Source organism: Triturus cristatus, chromosome 8 (genome assembly GCF_964204655.1).
Source record: "Triturus cristatus chromosome 8, aTriCri1.1, whole genome shotgun sequence".
In the NCBI taxonomy this organism is placed as follows: Eukaryota; Metazoa; Chordata; class Amphibia; order Caudata; family Salamandridae; genus Triturus; species Triturus cristatus.
In genome coordinates this window covers 1,132,478,385-1,132,503,020 of record NC_140591.1, presented here as the reverse complement: position 1 = coordinate 1,132,503,020, position 24,636 = coordinate 1,132,478,385, and the positions used below count along the sequence as shown (strand labels likewise).

At 43.8% G+C, this 24,636-nt stretch overlaps 1 protein-coding gene across 1 annotated transcript in view; it reads right to left on the bottom strand.

Moving 5' to 3' along the window:
• AFF3 (ALF transcription elongation factor 3) overlaps positions 1–24,636 on the bottom strand; it is a 1,727,663-nt gene that overhangs the window by 896,011 nt on the left and 807,016 nt on the right. Inside the window, exon 4 of the mRNA XM_085622771.1 lies at positions 16,353–16,397. Coding sequence (XP_085478897.1) covers positions 16,353–16,397 — 45 coding nt within the window. The remainder of the gene's footprint in view (positions 1–16,352; positions 16,398–24,636) is intronic.

Here is a 24,636-nt window from a genome sequence, read left to right as displayed (position 1 = left end):
AAAGGCAAAATAACTGAAATGGAACAGCGTGCTGGCCACCTTCAGGACATGGCAACTAAAATACCTCTGCTGGAACAAGAAATTCAAAAGCTAAAGCTCCACAATGAGGACCTTGAAAATTGCAACAGAAGGAACTATCTGCGACTTCATGGTTTACCTGAGAATATTGATGGCCATGATCTTCTCTCCTTCTTAAAGAAATTTTTGCCTGACCTTCTAAGTCTTCAATCTTCCACTCCTCTAAACATCCAGCGAGCACATAGTCTTGGTCGTCCTCAGCCTTATTCTACCAGAAAACGTGGTATCGCAATGCTCTTTTTAGAATTCACCGATCTGATGCATGTATTAAAAAGTGCAGGAGAAAAGCGTTGGCTTGTTTGGTCCGGTCATAACATCTTTATCTCTCAGGATCTTTCTAATGCAACCAATGCCAGACGTAAAGAATTTCTGGCACTTCGTCTTCAACTGAGATCTCTGAACATACGATATGGCATATTACACCCTTGTCTCTACAAAATTACTTACGAAGGTGTTTCCCGCTCATTTGAAGATCCGACTAAATTAAAACTGTTCTTGCAAACCAAAACCAAAATACCTATGGACACAAAAGTACAATATCCCTAAATTGTTAAATTGTTGTTATTAGCACATGACTTCTTGTTTCTAGTTTTATTCCCTAGATTTGCTCTTCAAGTACAGTTTATGTGGCCTGAATCTTTCTATTTTATCAGTGTGTCTTCATTGCTCCTGTATCCTTGTTTTTAAGCTGTAACATGTTTAATATTGTGTCGTGGAATGTCCGTGGTCTGGGTCATCCTATTAAGCATCAAAAGGTACTTTCTCATTTATCGAAACTCAATTGTCAAATTGCTTTTCTACAAGAAACTCATTGTAACGACACTGAATTACTCAAGTTCAAACGCCAATGGATGGGCCAGGTTGTTTTCTCTTCTTCTGTCAACCGCAAGGGTGGTATTGCCATCCTGTGCCAAAAATCTCTAAAGATTTCAATTTTATCAACTAAATGTGACACAAGTGGACGCTGGGTAATACTTAATGCCACAGTCTATAAAAAATAGATCACCTTTTTTAATATTTATGGACCGGTTAAGTCTAATCCAAATTTTTGGCATAACATCAAACTAAAATTGTCTTCTATTACTAATCCCAATATCATTGTTGCTGGAGATTTTAATAATTGGCTAGACCCTTTTTCTGACAGAAAATCAAATTGTAAATTCAAACCAGATAAGTCACATGAAACATTTCAGTCTGCTATTGCCTCTCGTCCACTCTACATTTTTTTCCCAAATGTTCACCACACCATGTCTCGTATTGATTATATTTTGGTCTCAAAACCTCTACTCCCCTCAATTCAATCTTCCAAGATTGGGTCCATTTTTATTTCTGACCATGCCCTTGTTTCAGTATTATTTAATTTGTCCCTTGCTACCTTCAAAGATGCCCAATTGAGATTCACCAACTCCCTATTATCTAATCAAACTTACATTTCCGGGGCTACCTCCTTTATAAGAGAATTTTTTTCAGTTAAATAAGCCCAGTGACACTTTTGTACACAACAACTGGGACGCCTTTAAAGCCTCTTTCAGAGCCTTCACCATTGCCTACACTGCCAGAAGGAAACAATTATTGAATTCCCAATACCTCTCTACCCTCAAACATATTAAGACATATTAAGACTCATGAACACTCTTACTTTACGTCCAAATGTCCTACTCACCTCCGGGACCTTATCAAAGTGAAATCCGATTTAAATAAACTAGCTACGAATGATGCTTGCAATATCTTACTCAAAATAAAATCCAAATATCATGGGGGTCAAAAGAAAGCGGGTAGAACGCTACCCAATTATTTGAAAGTCAAAACGGAAAGGAAAACCATTGGTCCTATTTGTAATACCCTCACCAACAATTTATTACACTCTGACTCAGACATTGTTAATGCTTTCCAGTCCTACTATAAACATTATATATATGGATGAGACCCATCCTTCTGAAAGCAATACCCAGTAATTCTTTGATGATCCTCCCTCTCCTCCCTCTATACTGGATGTTATGGCTCTCCTTGAAAAGGATATATCTCTTCAGGAGATTTTGTTTGCCATTAAATCTCTAAAGAGAGCCAAAGCCCCTGGTCCTGACAGTTTCTCTATTGAACTTATCTCCTCTTTTTCATTTATTGTTGCTCCTCATTTACTTCAGCTTTTTGCCTCTTTCCTATCGAAATCTAAACCTGAAGGCTCCTTCTTAGATGCTCTTATTGTAATCATTCCCAAACCTGATAAAGACCACACCGTGTCAAAATTATTTCCCAATCTCATAAATTAATAATGATTGTAAAATGTTTGCAAACATTCTTGCCTCTAGATTAGATGGTGTTATACCCCTGCTTATTAAACCTGATCAGTCTGGCTTCATTAGAGGTAGGCTCATTTCTGATAACGCTAGGATGCTCTCTAACATTCTTATAGGAGGGAAAAGATATCCTGATCCTCTAGCTGCACTGTCCCTTGATGCTGAAAAAGCATTTGACCGTATAAATTGGCAACTCATGTTCAAAACTCTTCATTTGTTTGGATCCGGACCCAAATTCATTTAGTTTATCAAGTTACTATATTCAGAACCACATGCCTGTGTTTCTGTTAATGTTTTTTTATCCCCATATTTTAGTCTACACAAAGGTACCAGACAAGGTGGCCCCCTTTCTCCTTTTTTATTTCTTCTATGTCTTGAACCTTTTCTTGAACGCATTCGCCACAACCCCCTATTAACAGGTTTTTGACACAACTCCCACGAAATTAAATTATGCGCCTATGCAGACGATATTTTGATCTACCTTTCAAAACCTTCTACTTCCCTACCTCCCTTTTCACAGGAGATTGATTTGTATTCTAAAATATCCGGCTATAAATTAAACTTCTCAAAAACTGAGGTCTTACCTTTAAACTCCTTGTGTTACCAATTCATGTTCTCTGATACCAACTTAAAGTGGTGTCCATCTAAAATCACATACCTAGGTGTCTGGTTTTCACCTACAGTCCCCCAAACTCGTTCCCATTATTTCAGTGCACTAAAATGTAAGATTCAAAACTTACTCACTTCTTGGTCTCCTCGCTATTTATCCTGGTGGGGTAGATTGAATACTATCAAAATGATGATTGTTCCCCTTATTCTTTTCTTGCTTTCTATGCTGCTTTTTAGAATTTCTAATTACTATTTTAACCAAATTAATTCTCTTTGTACTAAATTTCTCTGGAACAACAAACCTGTCTGTATTGCTTTAGCTAAATTAATTAAACAAAAAACCGAAGGGGGTGCGCGAGTTCCTAATTTTAAATTATATCACACTACTTTTTTAATTAGACAGTTCTATGCACTAAATAGTCAATATCAAGACTCACCCATACCTAGGTGAATTATTTTTTAATGCTTTTTAGTACATGAATACACTTTTTATGACATGTGTTCCATGTCCAACTGTACCTTTATTTCCAAGTATCCCATCTTAAAATATTCCCAACACTTGATACATTCACTGTTCAAAGATGGGTCTAATTTTCATCAAGCTTTTCTTTCCTCCTCGTTTGGTAAAATAAATTCATTAAGTTTCGCCATAACTCATTCTATTTCAAATATTGGAAAGAGAAGGATATTTTATATGTTCACCAACTCTGTCATACCCTTTACGTTACAAGAACGTTATAACTTACCCTCATCCTGCCTATCCCAGTACTCACAATTATCACAGGAACTTCAATCATTCTTGCTATCCAAAGATTTCCCTGATGACTCTACTCCATTTACTCTCCTGACTCCTTTGTACAATATTTCCTCTGACTCTAACCCCAAAGCCTCTTTTATATATAAACTTTTATCTACTCCTATATCCGATAGACCAAAATCCTTAATTGACATAGCCTGGGAACAAGACCTCTCAAAATCCCTCTCAACTCAAAGATGGAATAAATTATGGCACAAAATCTTCACCACCTCCAGAGCCGCCAACATCACTTAATTCCTATTTTTCTTATATAATAGAGTGGTTTGTACACCCGTCTTTATCTATAAGATTATTCCCTCTTCTTCTCCCCTTTGCTAGTCTTGTCTTTCCTCTGATGGCACACTACTCCATTTAATATATTATTGCCCTAATGTATTTACATTCTGGAAATCCATTTGGTCTAACTCCTCTAAGATATTTCAATGTTGCATTCCATTATCAATCCAAAATGTTTTTCTTGGATCAATGTCTGAATTTGAAATTGTTAGATCTTTTTATTGCTCTTGCATTTAAAGTTATTTTATCTTGCCAGAAAGACAATTCTAAAGTATGTACGTTAACATGGTGGAATCTTATCTGTAATGATCATAGAATTTCTACTGTTTCAGCGTCAACGTTATCTCAGGAAATCAAATCTGATTTATTTTGGCTTCGCTTTACTTCTTTCTTGTCTTCACACTTGTCTCTACACTAATCACTCTTCTACTACCTCTCCCTCCTCCCGCCTCCTCTTCTAACCCTTTCTTTTCCACTCTTTCCTCTCTAAATCTTTATTCAAAAAATTATAAATATAATATTATTTGATTTGATATGGACCTTTATTTCTTTTTAATAATTTTATTGCATAAGGTTGTTTTTTAAATGTCTTTTCTCCACCCTGATAGTATCATCTCTATTATTGTACGATCTTTTAATAATTTGTCTTTATTATGCTATTCCTCCACTTTATGCTAAATATAATGTTGGTACTTTCTTATTAAACCAATAAAAATTATTTAAGAAAACAAAAATGGCTATCTTAGCACCATGCAGACAATTCATGCTCTTTACCATCACACATTTCTCTGTCATCAGCACAACCTCCTTATAACCAGCTTGGCCTACTCAACTGAAATATGCAAGAGTCACACACCACTAGAATCTGACTCTGCTTGAACTCAATAAGGGGCAATCTGACCGATGTAGAATCTGAAACTGAATGTAAAAGAGTTCCAGGAGCAGTATTGTGGGAAAGGAACACTACCCTGTTCTACACCATTGTAGAGATGAGGTGGTCTAGTAGCTGCGTGGGCGGAGCAGAGTGGGTGGAGTAAGGAAGGTACTGCCCGGACAGGAAGGGGCGGAGAAAGGGAATAGCCAGGCAGTTGAGCGTAGGGCTAAGCTGGTGTAAGGACGTGAAATAAAGTGTCTTGAATAGAACCCTTCGTGTCTGTCCTTATTGGTGCCCTTAGGACACGACAGCTGGCGACGAGGGTGGGATAGAGCTAGCTGCTCTCCCCAGAACACCAGCACACTAACGAGACCGGCGAAGGGCTGGTCACGAAGAAACCAGCGAAAGCGCCGCCACTCGCGACACACCCGGAGCGTGTGAAAGCCCCACAACCGAAAGAGCAAGATTGCGAGACGCGCCCTGCATGAGGAAAGGGCCGGCACCAGGAACGGCAGGAAGGGAAGCGACGACGCTGACACGCGCGTCCCCCAGGCCAGATCGGAGCAGTGAGCGCGAAGACTTCAGCGAGCACAAAGACCCCCCGCCCGCCTACCTGCTGCAGAACCGTGAGTGAAGCGGATGATGAGAGGGGCCGCCTGAGCAGCGCGCAGTCCTGAAATGAATGAAGTGAGAGCCCAGCACCACGTGTGATATCTACGCGCGTTATCCAGCCGGCGGCCATCTTGAAGTCAGGCGGATTTCCAGACGCCCCATGCAAATAGACCCGGGCGGCCATTTTGAAGTCAGGCAACGCTGAAATTTAAACAAGCACAAGCAAATACAAAAAAAAAAAAAAAGGCGGGAAACGACCTGAAACAGACGCACAAGATCCCCGGAGGATCCCCAAGGACTGTACTGCGCTGACACTGCGCGCATTTCACGGGCAACATGTTATCGAACCATGGGTCCCCAGCCCAGTCTCCAACTCGCCAGGATGCGAAGCCGATCATCATGGGACTATCGCACCTGCGCCCCCCGGAACCCCTAGCGCTCGTGGTTGGGAGCAGCATGGGCCCCCGCTGGGAAGAGTGGATTGAAGACTTTGAGGATTATATTAAGGGCTCAAAGGTGACAGGGGACGAGGATCAACTGATCGCACTTCGAAACCTCGTGGGCAAGGACGTCAGCAAGATGATAAAGGAACTTCCCGCCGCAGACACGGGAACGTATGCGAGAGTGCGTGCGGCCCTGGACAGAAAGTTCGTGCACAAGAAGAACGTAGATTACGAACGGTACGTGTTCCAAAGAGTGCGACAAGAAAAGGATGAGGTCATGGGCTCATACATCACAAGGTTGCGGCGACTGGCGCGCCACTGTGAATTCGACGAGTTCTCGACGGACGACGCCATACGCCTGCGGGTGATCGACGGCTGCCAGTCAGAGACGCTACGCAGAAAACTACTAAAAAAAAGTCACACATTGGATGAAATAGAAGAGATCACAAGGCTCCATGATCAGACTGAAGAACAAGCCAAGACCATGGAGGCAGGACGCGTGGATCGTAAGGAGGTGGTCTGTCAAGTGCGCACCGACCGCCCTCGCCGGGGGTCGAAAGAACGGGAACGACAAGCTCGGCCGCCATCGAGACATCACCGCCACCCTGGCCATCGGCGGCCTGACTCGGGGAAGAGAAGCCGGCGTCAGGACTATGGGAAGAAGGCGCCATTGAGAAGATGTTACCGCTGTGGATACGACTTCCCGCACATCGGGGCGTGCCCGGCCCTGGGACAGAAATGCCACAAGTGTGGTCGCAACAATCATTTTGAGACAATGTGCGGGGACTACCGCCGGGAGAAGGAGAAAGCCTCCACGAGGTCACCAAGAGGCGAGACGCGCCGACATCACGCGCGTGCGGTACGAGACCGCCGGAAGTCTTCCTCCAAGTCCTCCCAGTCCAGCAGGGAGTCGCGGTCCTCACGGTGGTCTAGAAGATCACCATCCAGAGACTCCGAATCACCTTCAAGCGAACATGAGTACTCCGTTGAATATGCCAACATGATCGCCGATCCAGACCAACTAAAAAAATACCCTAGGCTGGACATCAGCGTTGGCACGCATCCCACAAAGTTTGTGATGGACAGTGGGGCATCCCTCAACTACATCCCAGTGACAGAATACAAAAAGATGAACCCTCGGCCTCGGCTCAATCCCGCACATGTGCGTGTCTACACCTGGATGTCCAGGAAGCCGCTCCCTTGCCTTGGGAAGTTTTCAACGACACTGAGGCATCAAACAACATCTATTCCGGCCGTGATTCACGTCATCGAGGGACCGGAAGCAGACTGTCTCCTCAGTCTCCCAACTGCTGAACGGTTGAAGCTGGTGGAGATCCTGTACCGCGTCAACAGTGACAATGACACCATTCACAAGTTCCCACGGCTGTTCTCCGGACTCGGAAAAATGAACAGGGGCCAGATCCGCCTCCACATAAATGACCAGGTCCGCCCGGTTGCCCAACACCCGCGGAAGGTACCGTTCCACCTCCAGCAAGCGGTGGAGGATGAGCTGCAGGATCTGCTGGACGCCGACATCATCGAACGGACAGAGGGCGCCACACCGTGGGTTTCTCCAGTCGTGATAGTACCGAAGAAAGGAACACCAGGGAAAGTACGACTCTGTGTGGACATGAGAATGCCCAACACCGCCATTGAGAGAGAGCGTCATCCAGGACCTCACTTAAGTGACATGATCGCCGCCCTCAATGGGGCGAGGGTGTTTTCTAAGTTGGACTTAAACAAAGGCTACCATCAGCTGGAACTACACGAGAGTTCCCGCTATATCACGACATTTGCAACACATCTGGGGTTGTTCAGATACAAGAGACTGAACTTTGGCATTTCATCAGCCGCGGAAATATTCCAAGAAGCCATCCGGCAAACCATACATCACATCCCGAATACGCTGAACTACAGCGATGACATTCTAGTCTACGGGGCAACACTCCAAATCCACGACACGGCCTTAGACAGGGTTTGCCATGCTCTCCTGGAAGCCAACCTCACACTCAACAGGGAGAAATGCGAGTTTCATCAGTCGCAACTGAAATTCTTTGGCCACATCTTTTCAGGAGCCGGAATGCAACCAGACCCTGACAAAGTGAGTACTCTGAACAGCACCAAGAGTCCACTTGACGTCAGTGACGTGCGGTCCTTCCTCGGCATGGCGAGCTACTGTTCAAGATATATTAAGGACTATGCCACGATCAGTCACCCACTTCGCACTCTCACCAAACAGGGACAGGCATTTGAGTGGACCCCCGAATGCGAGCAAGCCTTCCAGGACATAAAGAGAGCCGTGGGCACGGTGGAAAGCCTGGCCTATTTCAGCCCGGATCGCAAGACCGAAATAACAGTGGACGCAAGCCCCGTCGGGCTGGGAGCCATCCTGGCTCAATATGACAAGGACACGGACCACCGCCACATTGTGGCGCACGCCAGCCGGAGCCTCTCCGACACGGAGAAGGCCTACTCCCAACCGGAAAAGGAGAGCCTTGCGGTGGTGTGGGCGTGTGAGCACTTTCACGTGTTCATCTACGGGAAGCATTTCACCATGGTAACAGACCACCAGGCGCTCGTCACCATCTATGGCAACCCCCGGTCCAAAATGCCACCCCGCATCGAGAGGTGGGGACTCCGCCTGCAGGAATACACGTTTACAATCGTGCACAAGCCAGGGAAGGCTGCCAACCCGGCCGACTACATGTCGCGCCACCCGGAAGACTCGCAGCGTCTCACACCGTCCATGGCAGACGAGTATATCCACTTTGTGGTGGACCAAGCGCGACCACCAGCGGTCCCCCTAGAGGCCATCCTGGACGCCACCCAGCAAGACACCATGCTACAACAGGTGATCCGAAGGGTCCAAACGAACAAGTGGCGGCACGAAGAGTCGGAGGACGGGAGGGGTGACAGCACAAAGCGTCAGGAGTGGCAAGCGTTCCGGAATGTGTGCGAAGAACTATCTGTCACGCCCGATGGCCTACTGTTGCGAGACAACCGAATTGTAATACCCCAGCAACTGAGACAGGGAGTCGTCAACCTGGCACACGAAAGCCATCGAGGAGTAGTCACGACGAAAAGAGCACTTCGTGAACGTGTCTGGTTCCCCTTCCTAGACAAAATGGTAGAGCACACTCTGAAAGACTGTCTGCAGTGCCAAGTGGTAAGGCAAGGAGACCCGCCAGCTCCACTTCAGATGACGCCCCTGCCACCAGGAGTATGGCAAGAACTGGCCATGGATTTCTACGGCCCCATGCCATCGGGCAAGTACGTGTTAGTTATAATAGATGAATACTCGCGGTTTCCCATCGCCCGGTTCGTCCCATCCACTAACGCGGCTGCCACGCTTACCATCCTGGATGAAGTCTTTGCAGCTTGGGGCATACCCACTGAGGTGAAAACAGACAATGGGCCCCCTTTCAATGGCCGGGAGTTCAGTGACTTCCTGACGCTCATGAACGTGCGACACCGAAGGATAACACCACTATGGCCGCAGGCCAACGGCACCGCGGAAAGATTCATGGCCACTCTCAAAAAGACATTCCAACAGGCTGCTCTAGATAAGAGAGACCCGCAAGCAGCCCTCAATGATGTACTCCGAGCATATCGGACGACACCGCATGCCACCACAGGCAAATGCCCGGCCACACTCATGCTGGGACGCCCAGTCCGGACACGGATACCCACCTGGGAGGGAGCACTACGACCCATTTCCCCCAGCCGCATCCATCGGGAAGTGGAAGCCACCGACAAAGCTCGCAAAGAAAGCATGAAGGCATACGCGGATGGCAGAAGACGTGCTCGGTCCCTCTCATTCCACGAGGGAGACTGCGTGGTCGTTAAGCAGGAGCAGTGCAAGAAGACGGATAGCAAGTTCAGAGCGGAACCTCTAACGGTCACCCGACAAAAAGGTACCATGCTGACAGCGGAGTCAGACAACAGGCGCGTAACAAGAAATGTGTCCCACTTTCAGAAGTGCAGCCCAGGTCTACAAGAGACACTTGAGTCGCGAGTGACACCGTCAGGAACTCGACAGGTCGAAGCACAGAGCGACGGTGACGGCCACCTGGGACAGATACCCGGCGCCGGCACCACTGCTGTGCCTGAAGGCCGCACACTTAGACCACGACAAACAATCCGCCAGCCCAAGCGGCTGATTGAAGAGATGTAACTCTTGGTGACTCATTTCTTGCTAACAAAGGGGGAGATGTAGAGATGAGGTGGTCTAGTAGCTGCGTGGGCGGAGCAGAGTGGGTGGAGTAAGGAAGGTACTGCCCGGACAGGAAGGGGCGGAGAAAGGGAATAGCCAGGCAGTTGAGCGTAGGGCTAAGCTGGTGTAAGGACGTGAAATAAAGTGTCTTGAATAGAACCCTTCGTGTCTGTCCTTATTGGTGCCCTTAGGACACGACAACCATGAGTAACTTTAGCAAGATGAGCCTAGCACAGACCAGGGCAGTGCATCCTCTTACCATTAATTCACTTTCCCCAGGCTAGCTGTGAACCTGTATCTGCCCTGGTGGCAACGCATCAGTGAAAAATTAGGCGGCTGCTTAAAGCAGCTGATTCATCTTTTGCTTTGTGGGCGGTACCTGCCTACACTGCAAGGGGCAGACTGAGATCCTGCTACAGGCGGAAGCATTGAGTGGCTGCATCTGTCTGAGGAAGAAGTTTGGGGAGGTCAATGGTAACCCTTACCCCCTTCAGTAGTCACCCTCGAGGGACACAGCAATACCAAGTTGTCTCTTTAGTTATTACGAATTCTTACAAAGTGGGCACTAACTGAGCAGTGACTGTATTCCAAGGAGCTTAGTTGAAACTGAGGGAGTGTTGAAGTTGTCCTCGCCTTTCCCCTACCACCTGATGATTACAATAGGAGCAGCGTATGACGGACATCAACTGTAACTGCTATTTAGTGTCAGCTGTCACTGAGGGAGCAAGGGAAGTGCACCAGATGCAGAGATGTAAGAAATCAATTTGAATATCTTAGTAAAGGCATAGTCACCTTTAAACTTCCTTCCCTGGTGGTTACTGTCACTGAGTGCCACATAGAACTGAAGCTGTTGTAACTGTTATTCAGTGAAGTCTGTCACTAGGACAGGGATACAGCAGACATAAAAATGCTCTCTGCTATCCTAGGGTTGCCCTCAATATCCCCGCAAGCACCATCTACTAGTATTAGCAGCAGATAAAGGGTGCATTATTTGGAAGATGATGGGCCTTCACTCAGCTATGGGTCCCTCATCAAGTACTTGAGACCCTTAGCTGGTTTGATGGCAGGGCCAAAAACCCCAGAATAGTTCTAGCTGTGCAGTAACTAATGCTATACTAAATTTAGCAAAAAGTTTACAATATGTTGAAGATCACAGGTCTGACGGGGGACAATACGAGGTACATGGAGATGCATTTCAAACACTCAGCGTCGGAAGCTGTATAAAGTTTAAACCAAAAGGCAACCATTAAATAAAGTTCCGTGGTGATGGATTGACATTTGGTTGTACCCATTGGTCCTTTAAAGGAGTATTATAACGTAATAGAAGATTGCTTTTGGTATGCTTCCATGCACATAGTGTTTCCTTTGGGTGGACCGATGTGACTTTGCAGGGTGATCATTTTCCTTGCTGTAATCTCAGATAGAGCTCACAGGTGTGGAGGTGGGCTTATTTAGTTATCTTGTCCTCGAAAAAATATGCCATCGGTTTTAGAAAGACCATCATCAAAGAAATGTGAATGCTGACATTTTCTAACTATGCTTTAAATCTGGAGCTGAACCCACTCAGTGAAAGGATGCAATTGTATGTGTTGTTAATCTTAGGAAATATTCCTCTCCTTAAAAAACATAAGGAATTTTGTCTTCAAAGAACTAAGCCATTTTTGAAAGACCTTCTACACAGGAGCGACCTGTGCAGGTAAGAGAGGTTGGGCGGAGTGGGGGGGCAGTCGACAGACCATGACGAGGGAAAATTATATATTTATTTAATTTTCCCTCGTGGTCGTCTGTTGAGTCCCCCACCACCCACGATCTTACCTGCACGGGCCGCTTCTTCTTTTATATTTTTATATCTACACGAGACCTTGGTAAATATGGAAATACTCCCGTTATCATAAAAAAACCTTGGTTAATGTTTTGCTTTTTTTGGCAATCAACAAACATTATAATCTTAGAAAGCAGTAAGACTGCGTAGCTGAGTATTTCTTGGAATATGCTTGAGTGCAGTACTTTGAAAACAATATAAGGGATAAAGTACCCTGTGCTGTACATTATAAGGATATTGCAAGTCACTAAGAAGTTTCCAAAACCAAATAAGGGAATGAGGCTGTAGGTCAAGTTCCTTTATAAGTTTATGGAACTCATAGTAGATTTGCACTATCCTTATCATGTATGCCAAGAGGACTTTATCCTGTATTATACATGGTCACGCCATCACCTTTCCCACAAACCACTCATCCTTGGTGCATAGCTCTTTCATATAAAAAAGTGAGCATGTTTGCAAACATGAAGAATACAAATAAAAGCTCTAGTGCAAAATTAAACATTTCACATCAAATTGCTGGATATTTGTTGCAAACAGATATTAAAAACAGTTCAATACAAGTCAGATTTAAAAAAAAAGCTGCAGCTGCTCAGAATGTGCAGAAACATGCAGAAAGATTTTAGCTTTTCTCTACCTATCTATTGAAGTCAATAATAAACATGTTCTCTCTGCTTGTCATTGTAAGCTAGAAAAATAGAGCAGAAGAAATAAAAGCAACATTTCATTTTCATTACTTTAAACAGCTGCTTCATGACCTGCCCTGTGTCACCTCAGCTACAGGCAGCAGGCATTGTGATGTCAGAACTCAACTGTAATAGCTTATTCTAGTGGAGTTTTGATGTCGAGTTCGATTTCAAAGCTTTATTTCCACATTATCAACATGGGCCACAAAATCACATGATAAAACAATTCAAAACCAATTTGTTTAAAGGCTCATGAATACAATAAACATTCATAACCCATTACATATTATAAGACTAGTTTGATAAACATGTAATACCCTCCTTCTTAAAAACATTCTCTTTAAGCAAATTGCTTTACAAATAAACAAAACCACGTCAAAAGAGATAATTGGGGATTCCAAGCTAAACAGAAAACTCATAGTAGCTTTAAAGTCTCTAATTTTATGTGGAATAAAAATTGTTTTTTCTTAATCTTGCACAAAACTGACAAAAGAGCATGGTGTATATTGCTCAACCATAGGCTAGTCAAGAGGTAATGATGCTCATAATTCATCACCCAGGTAAGATAGGGTTGACAGCCTAGAGGTAAGATATGGGCCATATAAGCTACCACTGTCTGTTTCTTCCCACCACACACTGCTCTTTCCCTCGCCCTGACATCAAACAAAATAGCCTTTAATGCCGCCTTCTCCAATGTAAGCATCCTAAGTGGATCTACAAGTCCTGGAAGACGTAATACTGTTTGAAGTGTTTTGTCAATAAAGGACAACCAAGAGATTTTTAGGGCATGGTCCAGGGTACGACAATTCTGTATAATTGTCTCTGTTAGTTCAATTTCCGGTTTGGCCCATGTCCAATGCCACAAGGATATGGGTATAACTTTCAGAGAGTTCTGATGTCTTTTCTTTATCATCAGCGACTGGGTGCATCACAAGGCACCGATTATGAAGAAATTAGAGACAGGCGAATATATAGGGATTTCAGAATCCCATGTATTATATTATACGTGAACACGGTAACTACCATAGTGATACATTTCCTGCCTGATCCTGTACAAGAGGAAAGGTTTCATAAAAAGTTGCATTGCAATGTGCAATCACCACTTTAGTGGCTAATAGGCACCATTTTAGCAAATGCAAGCTCAGGCACCTCTGTGGTTAGTGGTTACCAGCCCGTGGATGCTTCCACAAAGGTTATATTGGTTAAATGCATCTTTCTGGGAGCAAATAGGTGCTGTCTTCTTCGTTTGTCACAGTGTATGAGTTATTTAGTGTACCGAACAATAGAAATCCTGCCAATAACTGTGGCTTAGCCTCTTGCAACAAGTGCCCCAGAAATAGACCCTGGCCTCAACACCCCAAGACAGTGTTTGCTAATGATCCTATCACACTAGTGGTGATTCCTACCTGGCTTGTGGCAAGCAAAGCCTGGCCTTTCGAGTTATCCATAGCTTCCACTTCCCTTAGACCATGACTGAGGCCCCAGAACTTAAAAATACCTAAGTCAACTTAGTAACGTGATCATCGTTTTAGAAATACTCTAATTTTCTTAGATATGTACTCAATTTACAAATACTTTGGCCACATTAGAAAGCCTTGAGCCATGTACGTAAAAAATTATCATTATATAATAACCTTAGTCATGCTTGAAACCAGGGCCGGCTTTAGTGCTGGTGGCGCCCTGTGGCGCCCCCCCAATGACCACCTCCACCACAGATTCTCTCACTAGCACCCTTTAACAGTGACCAAGTCTGCATTACCACACTCTCTCAGATGCATTGAATTAGTTATATAGCGCCACTCATACCAGTGTAGGGTGTCCGAGCACTTTGCATCACACACACATGTGTGTAAATCAGTGTATAGGAAATGTTACATAAGCCAAAGGACTAAAAGTGTAGGAGTCACATGTCATCCATGGTAGGCAGTATAGTTTAAGAGTGCTTGGTGTGGAGAAGCACAAACTCAGAGTCGAAAAAGAAACAGCATAGTTGAGAGTTTTCTTTAATAATAAGAATCAATTTCTAGCCAAATTAACCCTTTTTGCAACATTAATCAATGCTCCAATAATGTATACTTTGCAGTGTGTATGCAGTTCTGGGATGAAAGTTAATAGCTCACTATCCTATATTAGGACTTTAAGTTATAAATTGCAAGTAACAAAAGGATGCCTCTTTTGAAAGCAGTAACCGGCTGATCTGTTTACAACATACGCACTCTGTAATCTACTTGGTACACGTTCTTTACAGCAGGCATATTAACCCTCTGCACTAACTTCACCTAAAAGTCAAAACCTCAGCTATACAAAATGCTGATCTCTCTCCAGGAAGATAATTAATCACAGGAGTTATTGTGACATTTATGTGAGGCTTGGTAATTGCCGGCGGAAAGAAACGCTGCAGCAGGTGCTTCTAAAGCATAATAAACTTTCAAACACGGCGCCCCCAGGAAGCCAGCATCCGGTGCAGTGGCACCGGTCGCACCGCCCTAAAGCTGGCCCTGCTTGAAACAAAACATCTGAGTCATTCTAGAAAGATGTCGGTCAGTTTAGAAATACCTTAGTCCTCTTACTGAGGTGTTGGAGCGGGATCTGAGTCGAGTTTGTCTTGTGTATGTCAAGGGGCTGTGTCTATATCAGTACATCTACCTGACCTGGTGTAGGATGGTGGATGTAGCCAGTGCTCTAGGGTGTGTAGGTTCTGCTCTTGACAGCTGATTCTAGCTGCACAGGGAAGTCAACATCGATCATATTTCAATTTAATTTAATGTAAGAACAACTGGAGTAAAAGAACTTGTGAAGACACTTGAAGATGTTTAATCAACTTCACAGTGTGAATCTTTGAACATTACTCTAAATACATTTAACAAGACTCAGGGCATCTTATTTTAATTAAAAAAACAGAATAAGACAAGCCCCCTGAAAAGGAGTATCCTTAGCAGCAGACAACACCACTAACCCCCTGCTTGCGTACTTAACTTAAAAGATCAATTCAATGTTTTGAGATATTCCTCAAGCCAATTACATATGATCTTCCAACACAAGCTTGGCTCAGGTGCAAGAAATGTATAAGTGTCTGTGACCTGTCAGCTAGGGGTGTGCCTTTTTTTTTTTTTTTACATTTCATTGCCCTACCTTGCATTAAGAAAGACATGTGAGATTCTGACCAGTGACTGATTGGAGCAGAGAATGCCCTTTGGCATGACCTTTTTGACACAAAAAAGTATCCTATGAAGAAAAATCACAGAAAATTGCTAAATTTTGCAAATCTCACCTATGTGAATTCTCAAATTTGGCGCATTTCACCAACGAATTAAAACATGAATCTAGGCCCTTTCGGAGGGGTATTGTTAAACTATGGATCATATCTTTGACAGGCCTCCAAAAATGTTTCCAATATCTGGTGGAAACCATGGCACACACTCCAGTTGCCATTTATTTTATTCCACAAATAACCTTTAATGGAGACTGCAAGCATAGAGAAATAATCATTTTAATTACATTGTTCTGTTAAGACTTTGAAAGAAAATATTGTTTTTGTCTATCAAAAACATTTTTCTTGTAGTTTCCACACAGACATCTGCTGCTAATTGCATTATCTAGGCTGTGGAATATTTAGAAATTCTCCTACCCGCAAGATTTCTTCAACACAGCTGTTGTCTCCTGGCCCAGGCTCCTGAAAATCAAAGGAAAACCAGTTAGAAGATTTTTCCCATTTATGGTGACAGCTTGCCAAAGAGCCACCCATTAGAGCGTCAGTTGGCCTGGGACTACTTTCTAACACTCAATTGTAGGATAAACAAAGACGCAGGGCCGCAAACGCGCGTGGTCCGGCCTTGCTTCTGCAAAGAGAAAATTCGCATGTATCTTGAGACCGACTTGGATTTAAAAATGGAGGTAGTCCATATTTTTTCGAACTGCTGTCCCTGTGAGATATCTTCCAGTCCAGCCCCCGAACACACCTGCAGAAGTATGGATTTGCTTGATTCATGCTTGGTACAATAAGGTGCTTCTATTTGAAACATTTTAGGGCTACTTTTGGTCCCCAGTCCAGACATGCAAACAAGTATTATATGACGCAGGACGGATTTCTGGTTTTGCAAATGTTGTCCCATGGACTACCACCATTGTCTTTATTCCTCCATGTTAAATCTTTACAGCAAGCTAACAGCAGCTTTAGCCAAGGGAAGAAAGACTGATTTCTCGCCACAAACTCTACAAACCTAATAAATCACCAATGTGTCTCGTGCATTCTTTTTGCCTCTACACTTTACCCTATGGTCACTCCTCTATTGGCCTGTCAGATCTCTAAGCCCGCCTTTACCATCCTCCTCCTGGCCATCGCCGCCATCAGGACTCTTGCTACTGTTCAAGGCTTTGCCATTATGTTGTAGACATATTCGCAGAGGGCATCACATGACATTGCTTATTTTTGCTGGATGATTCAACAGGACCAATGGGTTCTTGCATCTGTACATTATTGTTCCCCACACTCCCTCTATTATGCTCCCTCCCAAAAAAAAGTGAGGCCATTATAGGGTGGTTAGTGGCCCTCAAATAAAATAAAAATGAAATAAACATAAACTCGTACCTTTTTATGAATCACTTCCACTAGAAGCTTGGAAATAGCATTCAAGAAGGGAACTAGAAAGTTATTCACAGTGTCTCTTTCCGTAACAAGCAGCGGCCCGTGAAGGTAAGAGCGGTGAGGCAGGGTTGGGGGTGATTCGACAGATGACCACAAGGAAAAATTAAAGAAATAATACATTTTCCCTCGTTGTCCTATATCGGAATTTCCTACACCCGGTCCCAACCGCCCCACCGCTCTTACCTGCACTGGCCGCGGCTGTTCGTAACACCATCTCACCTTACAGTATATGTAATCCAGCCACAAGTCTGAGATCTGACAGGGGTCAGAGAATTGATATGTTGGGATGAGAATGTTTGGTAAACCAAAAGACAAAAGAGCATTGCAGTTCTAAATCTGCACCCATAAAAGTACTATTACAAACAGGTATGGTGCACAATTTTTTTTAGAATTCACAAACATTCCCAGTAGTATCTCTAAAAAGATTTGTAAGCCGCATGTTTGCTGTGGCAGTATTCAGAATGCATTTGACACATCCAGGGATCCCCTTTCCCCAGTGTGTATTTCTATATACCTGTGACTTGGAAATGGTCCCAGATATGTAAAGGTACATTTAAAGAAAAAAAAACTGTTCCACCCACTTGCCACCCATTGCTCGTGAGCTACTACACATTTCCCCACAGTCATGGTGGAGAAATTCACCACTATAAATCCGCTTGCATTGGGCAGAATTCCTTTTGTCAATTCCTGGAAGGCATTTTTGGCTGTAAACATATGCTTATGGTCAAAAATGCCTTTGCGTGTTGTCCCATACTATTTCTGTAAAATAAACACAGGTAACAATCATGTATTTGTCTCCAAAAACTCTCCATGCATGCAGATTGCCTATACATGTATCGATTTTTCTTGGAATCATTCAAACTAAAAAGTGAGTGATCCGCTGGAAAAAATGATAAACTCAATCGGTTGCTTCTAGATGTTGTAGTGAAATTTCTCAAAGAATAACTTCAACTTTGGGGAGAGGAGTTGGCCTAACGGCTAGGAGGGTTGGCCTCAAACCTGGGGAACTGGGTTCGAGTCTCAGCAAGGACGCAGAACATCCTGTGATTCTGGGCAAATCCCTTAATCACCCTTGGCCTAACAAATATGAATGTGTCCTCATGTATTGCAACTGGTGCTATGTAAAGCGCTCTGATACCCGATTCAGGTCAAGTTCATGCTCTATAAAAAATATATTACGTGTAAAGAAAATAAAGTCAAGTTATGTTTTTTAATAAACTACTCTTCAGCAAAAACTTCAATTGCCAGATGGAAATATGTTATGAGAGGATCCTTTTTCAACAAGCCCTGGAACAGATCAGAGACTACATGTGAGACTCCACACCAAAGAAAGGATCATTGGGCATTTTGAAAAAGAAATACCAAGGGCAAAATAGTTTTTTCCCTCAACAAACCACTGGAGCCAGTGAGTGGAATGCCAGAGTGACAGCGGTTTATTGCTTCTCTGGAATATTTATGGAACGTGTGTCACTCCTAATATAGGTGTGACCTAGAGACCGCTTTACCCTGTCTCAATCGCCTCATGTAATCAAACAAAATCATAAAAATATATGCATGCCTAATTACATAGAGTCTTTTGGTAAGCACTCTTTACCCACTGGCCTGTTCACCAGTCATTTAAACGTTGTTTCCACCCAACACAGCATGCAGTATTGGACCGCCGGTCAGAATACTTCAGCATGTTGGTTCTCTTGTCCTAGGAGTGACAGCATTTTCCTGATCACTTGTGCACATCTGCATAACACTTCTCTGCCAGGACTCCTGGGCCAATTCTTTACCTCTGAATGATTTTTTTCCTTCCATTAGTTATCCTTTTTTATTTTATTAGACATCTCGTCCATTTAGCAACGTTTTTAGGTCACTGTAGTTCAAAAGGAATAGTTCCTTTTCTCTGTACCAATAAAAAGCGTGTTTTCCTGTGGTGTGCATTAAAACTGAAAAGGGGTTCTATACCTACCTGTCCAAAGCACCCCTGCGTTGCTAGGTCTATCTGCTCGCATCGCAAGAGGAAAAGGAAAACAAACACTGCGAATGGAGTCTGTAAAAACTCATTTTTCCTTTCAATTATGTAGTGCTCTTATAAAAAACAACTGGGCAGACAAAAGCACAATGCAATCAAAACATCAATTTGTAAAATAATCTCGCAGTTCTCTTGTTCATTTTCCTTGACAAAACTCTTCAGCAGGAGAGACTAGCTAGGGACGATTTTGTGTCCTAGTTCTCTGCGATTCCAATTGAAAGCCAACAGCACTTCTCATAATGCAGATGTCTGTGTTTTATTATAGTCGTATAGCCCGCCGTAGCGGGCTATACCGGCTATTAAAGGCCCACTGCAGCGTTAAAGGCCCGAGCCGAAGGCGAGGGACTTTAACAAGGCAGCGGGACTGTAATAGCCGGTATAGCCCTGCTACGTAGGGCTATAAGGCTATTAGAACATTCTGCCACTAGAGGGCAGAATGTTCTAACAAATTAAACAAAGGCTTCAGGGAGCGTGAGGGGATTGAAATCCCCTCAGGCTACCTGAAGCCTTTGTTCACAGCCACAAAGAAGCATTGGAATGATGGAGCTCCGGGCTTATACCAGCCATTATAAGCCCGGAGCACTCCATTGTTTTTAATGGAGCTTCCAACATTCCAATGTTCTAATACAACAAAATACTCCCTGATGTGTTGCACACGGTCCCTCGATTTACCAAGCAAATAAAAAAAATCCATACCATGCTTTAACAAACCTCGGGTATCAGGCAGGATGACCAGATGACACCAGGTCATTGGAATCCCAAAGGTATTCTGGTTTTCTTTCAACAAATTCATGATTTCTGAATGTTCTTGGCGGCTTTACGTTCAATCTAACCAAGAATACAGAACATTTTGCAAAAGAAAATCCCAGTATTATAAACAAGGAGGCATATTTTTGCCACCTGCATGTAGTAGGTAGATTCTCTGGCGGTAACATTTAAGCAGGGCTGACTTTTGTGCCGGTGGCGTGTGAAGTGGCAATATTTATTGACACTCCCCCCATGACCTCCTTCTCCACAAATTCCTTCACTACCACCCTCCAACAGTGTCCCTCATCTATCCATAGCCCCTCGCTTACATGCATTATTTTTGTACATCACACACTCATTATACAGTGTCAACGAATCATACGTGTGTAAATCAGTGTATAGGAAATGTTACATAAGACAATGAGGACTTCAAGGTATTTATTTATATGAGAGTTTTATATAGCGCTAGCTAGACCCGAAGGTATCAGAGCGATTTACAACAGTAGGGGGCCGATTCCGATCCTGTATGTTTTTTTTCCCATCCGACTCGTATCGGTAAATTTTTCCATACAAATCGTACAAGTCCCGTCCGAACCGTGAAGTACGATTCGTACGGGAAAAATACAACTTTTCCCGATCCGATTTGTATGGATCGACCCGATCCTTACAAATCGGATCGGGAAAAGTTGTACCAGACGGACTCGGACACTTTTCCGTACAAATTATAAAAATGCAGTCCAACCGTACTAGTACGATCCGGACCGGCTTTCCGATTTACGATTTGAGCGGAAAATGTCCTGTACCCGGGGAATGCCATTACCCGCTACGAAGCGAACTTTGTACGACTCGTATCCCGGGAAAAGTTGTACCTGTGGTGTGAGTCGTACAGGGGTACGAGTCGTACAGGCATACACCCCCGTGCGTTGTGTATGTACAGTGTGTACCCCAACATCGTGTATGTACTGTGCGTACCCCAAACATTGCATACCCCAACATCGCGTATGTACGGTGCATACATACGCGATGTTGGGGTATGCGATGTTGGGGTACGCAATGTTGGTGTACGCGATGTTGGGGTACGCGATGTTGGGGGTATGCACAGTACATACGCGACGTTGGGGTACGCACCGTACATACACAACACACGGTGGTGTATGCCTGTATGACTCGTACCCCCTGGGGACTCTGTTTTTACAGCTGTTTTTGGCTCCCGTAAGAAAAGAGCCGTACGGAGGGCCGTAGGGACGAATCGTACTTGCTGGGCTGGAAACCGCTGCTTAAATACATACAGACGTCGCGTGAAAGCTGTTCCGGATCAGAATCGTTGGTTTATTTTAGCTGTATGGTCTTTTGTACGATTTGTATGGAAAGAGGCTTTCTGAACGAATCGTACTTCCTAGGTTGTAAGAAAAGTTTACCGGGTACGAGTTGTACGGGAAAAACGCTACATACAACGATTTGTACAGCCTTTTTCCAGGATTGGAATCGGCCCCTAAATATTCACATAAAAGATAACAAATCTATACAGAGCATCTGAGTCAGAGCGCATTACAACAGTAAGGTGCCGATTACGATCCGGTAAAAACCGGGTACGAACCGTCGGTCGGAGCGTTTTCCCCGTCCGACTCGTACCCGGTCGTAAAACTTTACAAACATGGAATTACGATTCGCACGGAAACACCATTTCCGTACGAATCGTAAAAAACACCGACCGACGAAAATATACATACGAATGTGATCCGGGAATGCTGCGACGTGACGTCGGTACGCTTTCAGGCAGCGTTTCACGACCCAGGAATTACGATTCGAACCGACAGCAGTCCGGACGGCAATATTTCCACGGCACCCAAAAAGTGCCGGAAAAGCGAAGTACGGCGCGAATCGACCAGAGTAGGTGGCCCGGTATGCACCGTACCCCCCCCCAGCCCCCGTACGTACGCGCCGACCCCCCCCCAGCCCCCGTACGTACGCGCCGCCCCCCCCCCCAGCCCCCGTACGTACGCGCTGACCCCCCCCAGCCCCCGTACGTACGCGCCGAACCCCCCTGTATGTACACCCGTGTACGTGTCGAACCCCCCCGTGTACGTTCGAGTCGAACCCCCCCATGTACGTTCGAGTCGTACCCCCACCCGTGTATGTACGGTGCGTACCCCCCGTGTACGTTCGAGTCGAACCCCCCGTGTATGTTCGAGTCGAACCCCCCCGTGTACGTTCGAGTCGTACCCCCAACCGTGTATGTACGGGGGGGTTCGACTCGAACGTACACGGGGGGGTTCGACTCGAACGTACACGGGGGGTTCGACTCGAACGTACACGGGGGGGGTTCGACTCGAACGTACACGGGGGGGTTCGACTCGAACGTACACGGGGGGGTTCGACTCGAACGTACACGGTGGGGTTCAACTCGAACGTACACGGGGGGTTCGACACGTACACGGGTGTACATACAGGGGGGTTCGGCGCGTACGTACGGGGGCTGGGGGGGGTCGGCGCGTACATACGGGGGCTGGGGGGGGTCGGCGCGTATGTACGGGGGCTGGGGGGGGTCGGCGCGTATGCGGGCACGTCTCCATGGTTGCTATGGGAGTTCGGTGCGGACGGTGTTTTTTCCATCCGGTTGTAACCTCGGACGCACGGGATGGATAGTGATTCCTCGGTCGGACTTCACCTTTCACATTTGTACGGTAAATCGTACGAGGACGTGTCGGACACATTTTCCGACCCGAGGACGTGTGGGGAATGATTCCCAATGCGGTTCGTATGGACTTTTTACCATGCGAATCGTGATTGCCAGTTCGTACGGCACTTGTACGATTCGTACGGTAAAAAGACCGGATACGAGTCGCACGGGGAAATTTTTTACCGGATCGTAATCGGCACCTAAATGTTCAAAAATTGATAACAAGTATAGTAGACGTTTATTATGGCACTAGCTAGACGCGAAGAGCGCTTTACATGCCATGTGACAACGTCCACATGAGGCACACAAGGGAATCCACAAGAGTCACAGTTGACCCCTGTCCCAAAAGCACTAGCAAATGAGACATGACAAACAGAGAACCCAAATATATATATAAATATATATTTATATATCAATAAATACACTGTTACTATGCATTTCCACCCACTACACATGTAACTCATGCAACCGCTGCCATGCCAACTATGTAAAGCCCTCTGATACAATTCGGAGTATTTTATTGTACATGTGGATTCAGTGACAGAATATCGAGTAAAAAATCTAGAAAAAAAATATTTCAAGGAAAAAACATAGAATACAGAAATATAGACTGCTTACACTTAAAAAAGGTAAGTGCAAAAATATCGGGAAAAAATATAGTTTACAATAATGTTGTATTAAATATCGATTTTTAAATATATACAATTTAACATATTTAAATAAACATGTAGTAAATACTAACATTAATTATAAAATAAAATATGTTTAAGTGTATATTTTAACAAATACGAAAACTAAACTTACTTTTAAAAATATAGACACACACATATATATATATGTATATGAGCATACATATATATAAATAAACTAATAGTTTGATTAATAATATATTTTAAAAAATCATAAATAATATAATATCAAAAATATATGTATACATATTTAAATATACTGAAAACATAGAATATTAAAAAAGAAAAACAATTTAATTTAAAATAAATAGTGAACTCATATTTTTTCAAATCTTATCAGAAATAATTTACAAAAAAACATATTGACATTTTAAAATATTATTATTATACTAAATCACTCACATAATTATCTAAATTACAACATAACATTAATTATTACATATTAAAATAAATACATATATATATCCCACTACATTAAAAAAAGTATTTTTTATACTAAATAAAAGTAAAAATAAGAGCTCCCACATAACACAACACAATAAAAAATACTTTACATCACACGAAAATGATATTTACTGCTCTAATTACAATAAATATAAAATAATTAAAATATAACATTGGAAAATGCTACAATTTCCTATTCCCAGTACAATTAACACAACAATAAATATTATAATTAATAATATATATATAGTTATATACTGCCTTAAACAACGTGAATTGTTCCTTGTATTACCAGCAGCCAGTCAAGTGTTTCGGATGCATTATGGGATCTGTATTTTTCAGTCACGTGATGTAATGACATTTTCAAAAAAGCGTGCACACATGCACTTGGCGTTCAGCTTCCTGTCCGTGACCAAGGCTATTCGCCGAAACATGTTGGAACAATGGAAGCCTAACTGTGCAGCATATCTCTAAATAAAGCTGTTGTTTCCAGAGACGGGCCTCTATCTTGTGCTCATTGGCGTGGTGAATCGGCAGGCTGCTCCGTGCCTGTCTCCAGAGGCCGCCCTGAAGGGTCGAGGGCTCCTTAATCGGAGGTTTTTCTTGTGGATTTAATAAAGGAGCATGGCCCACTTGCTGCAGTCTGGACCTACGAAAGGTAATGCAAATGTGCAAATCAGACGACAG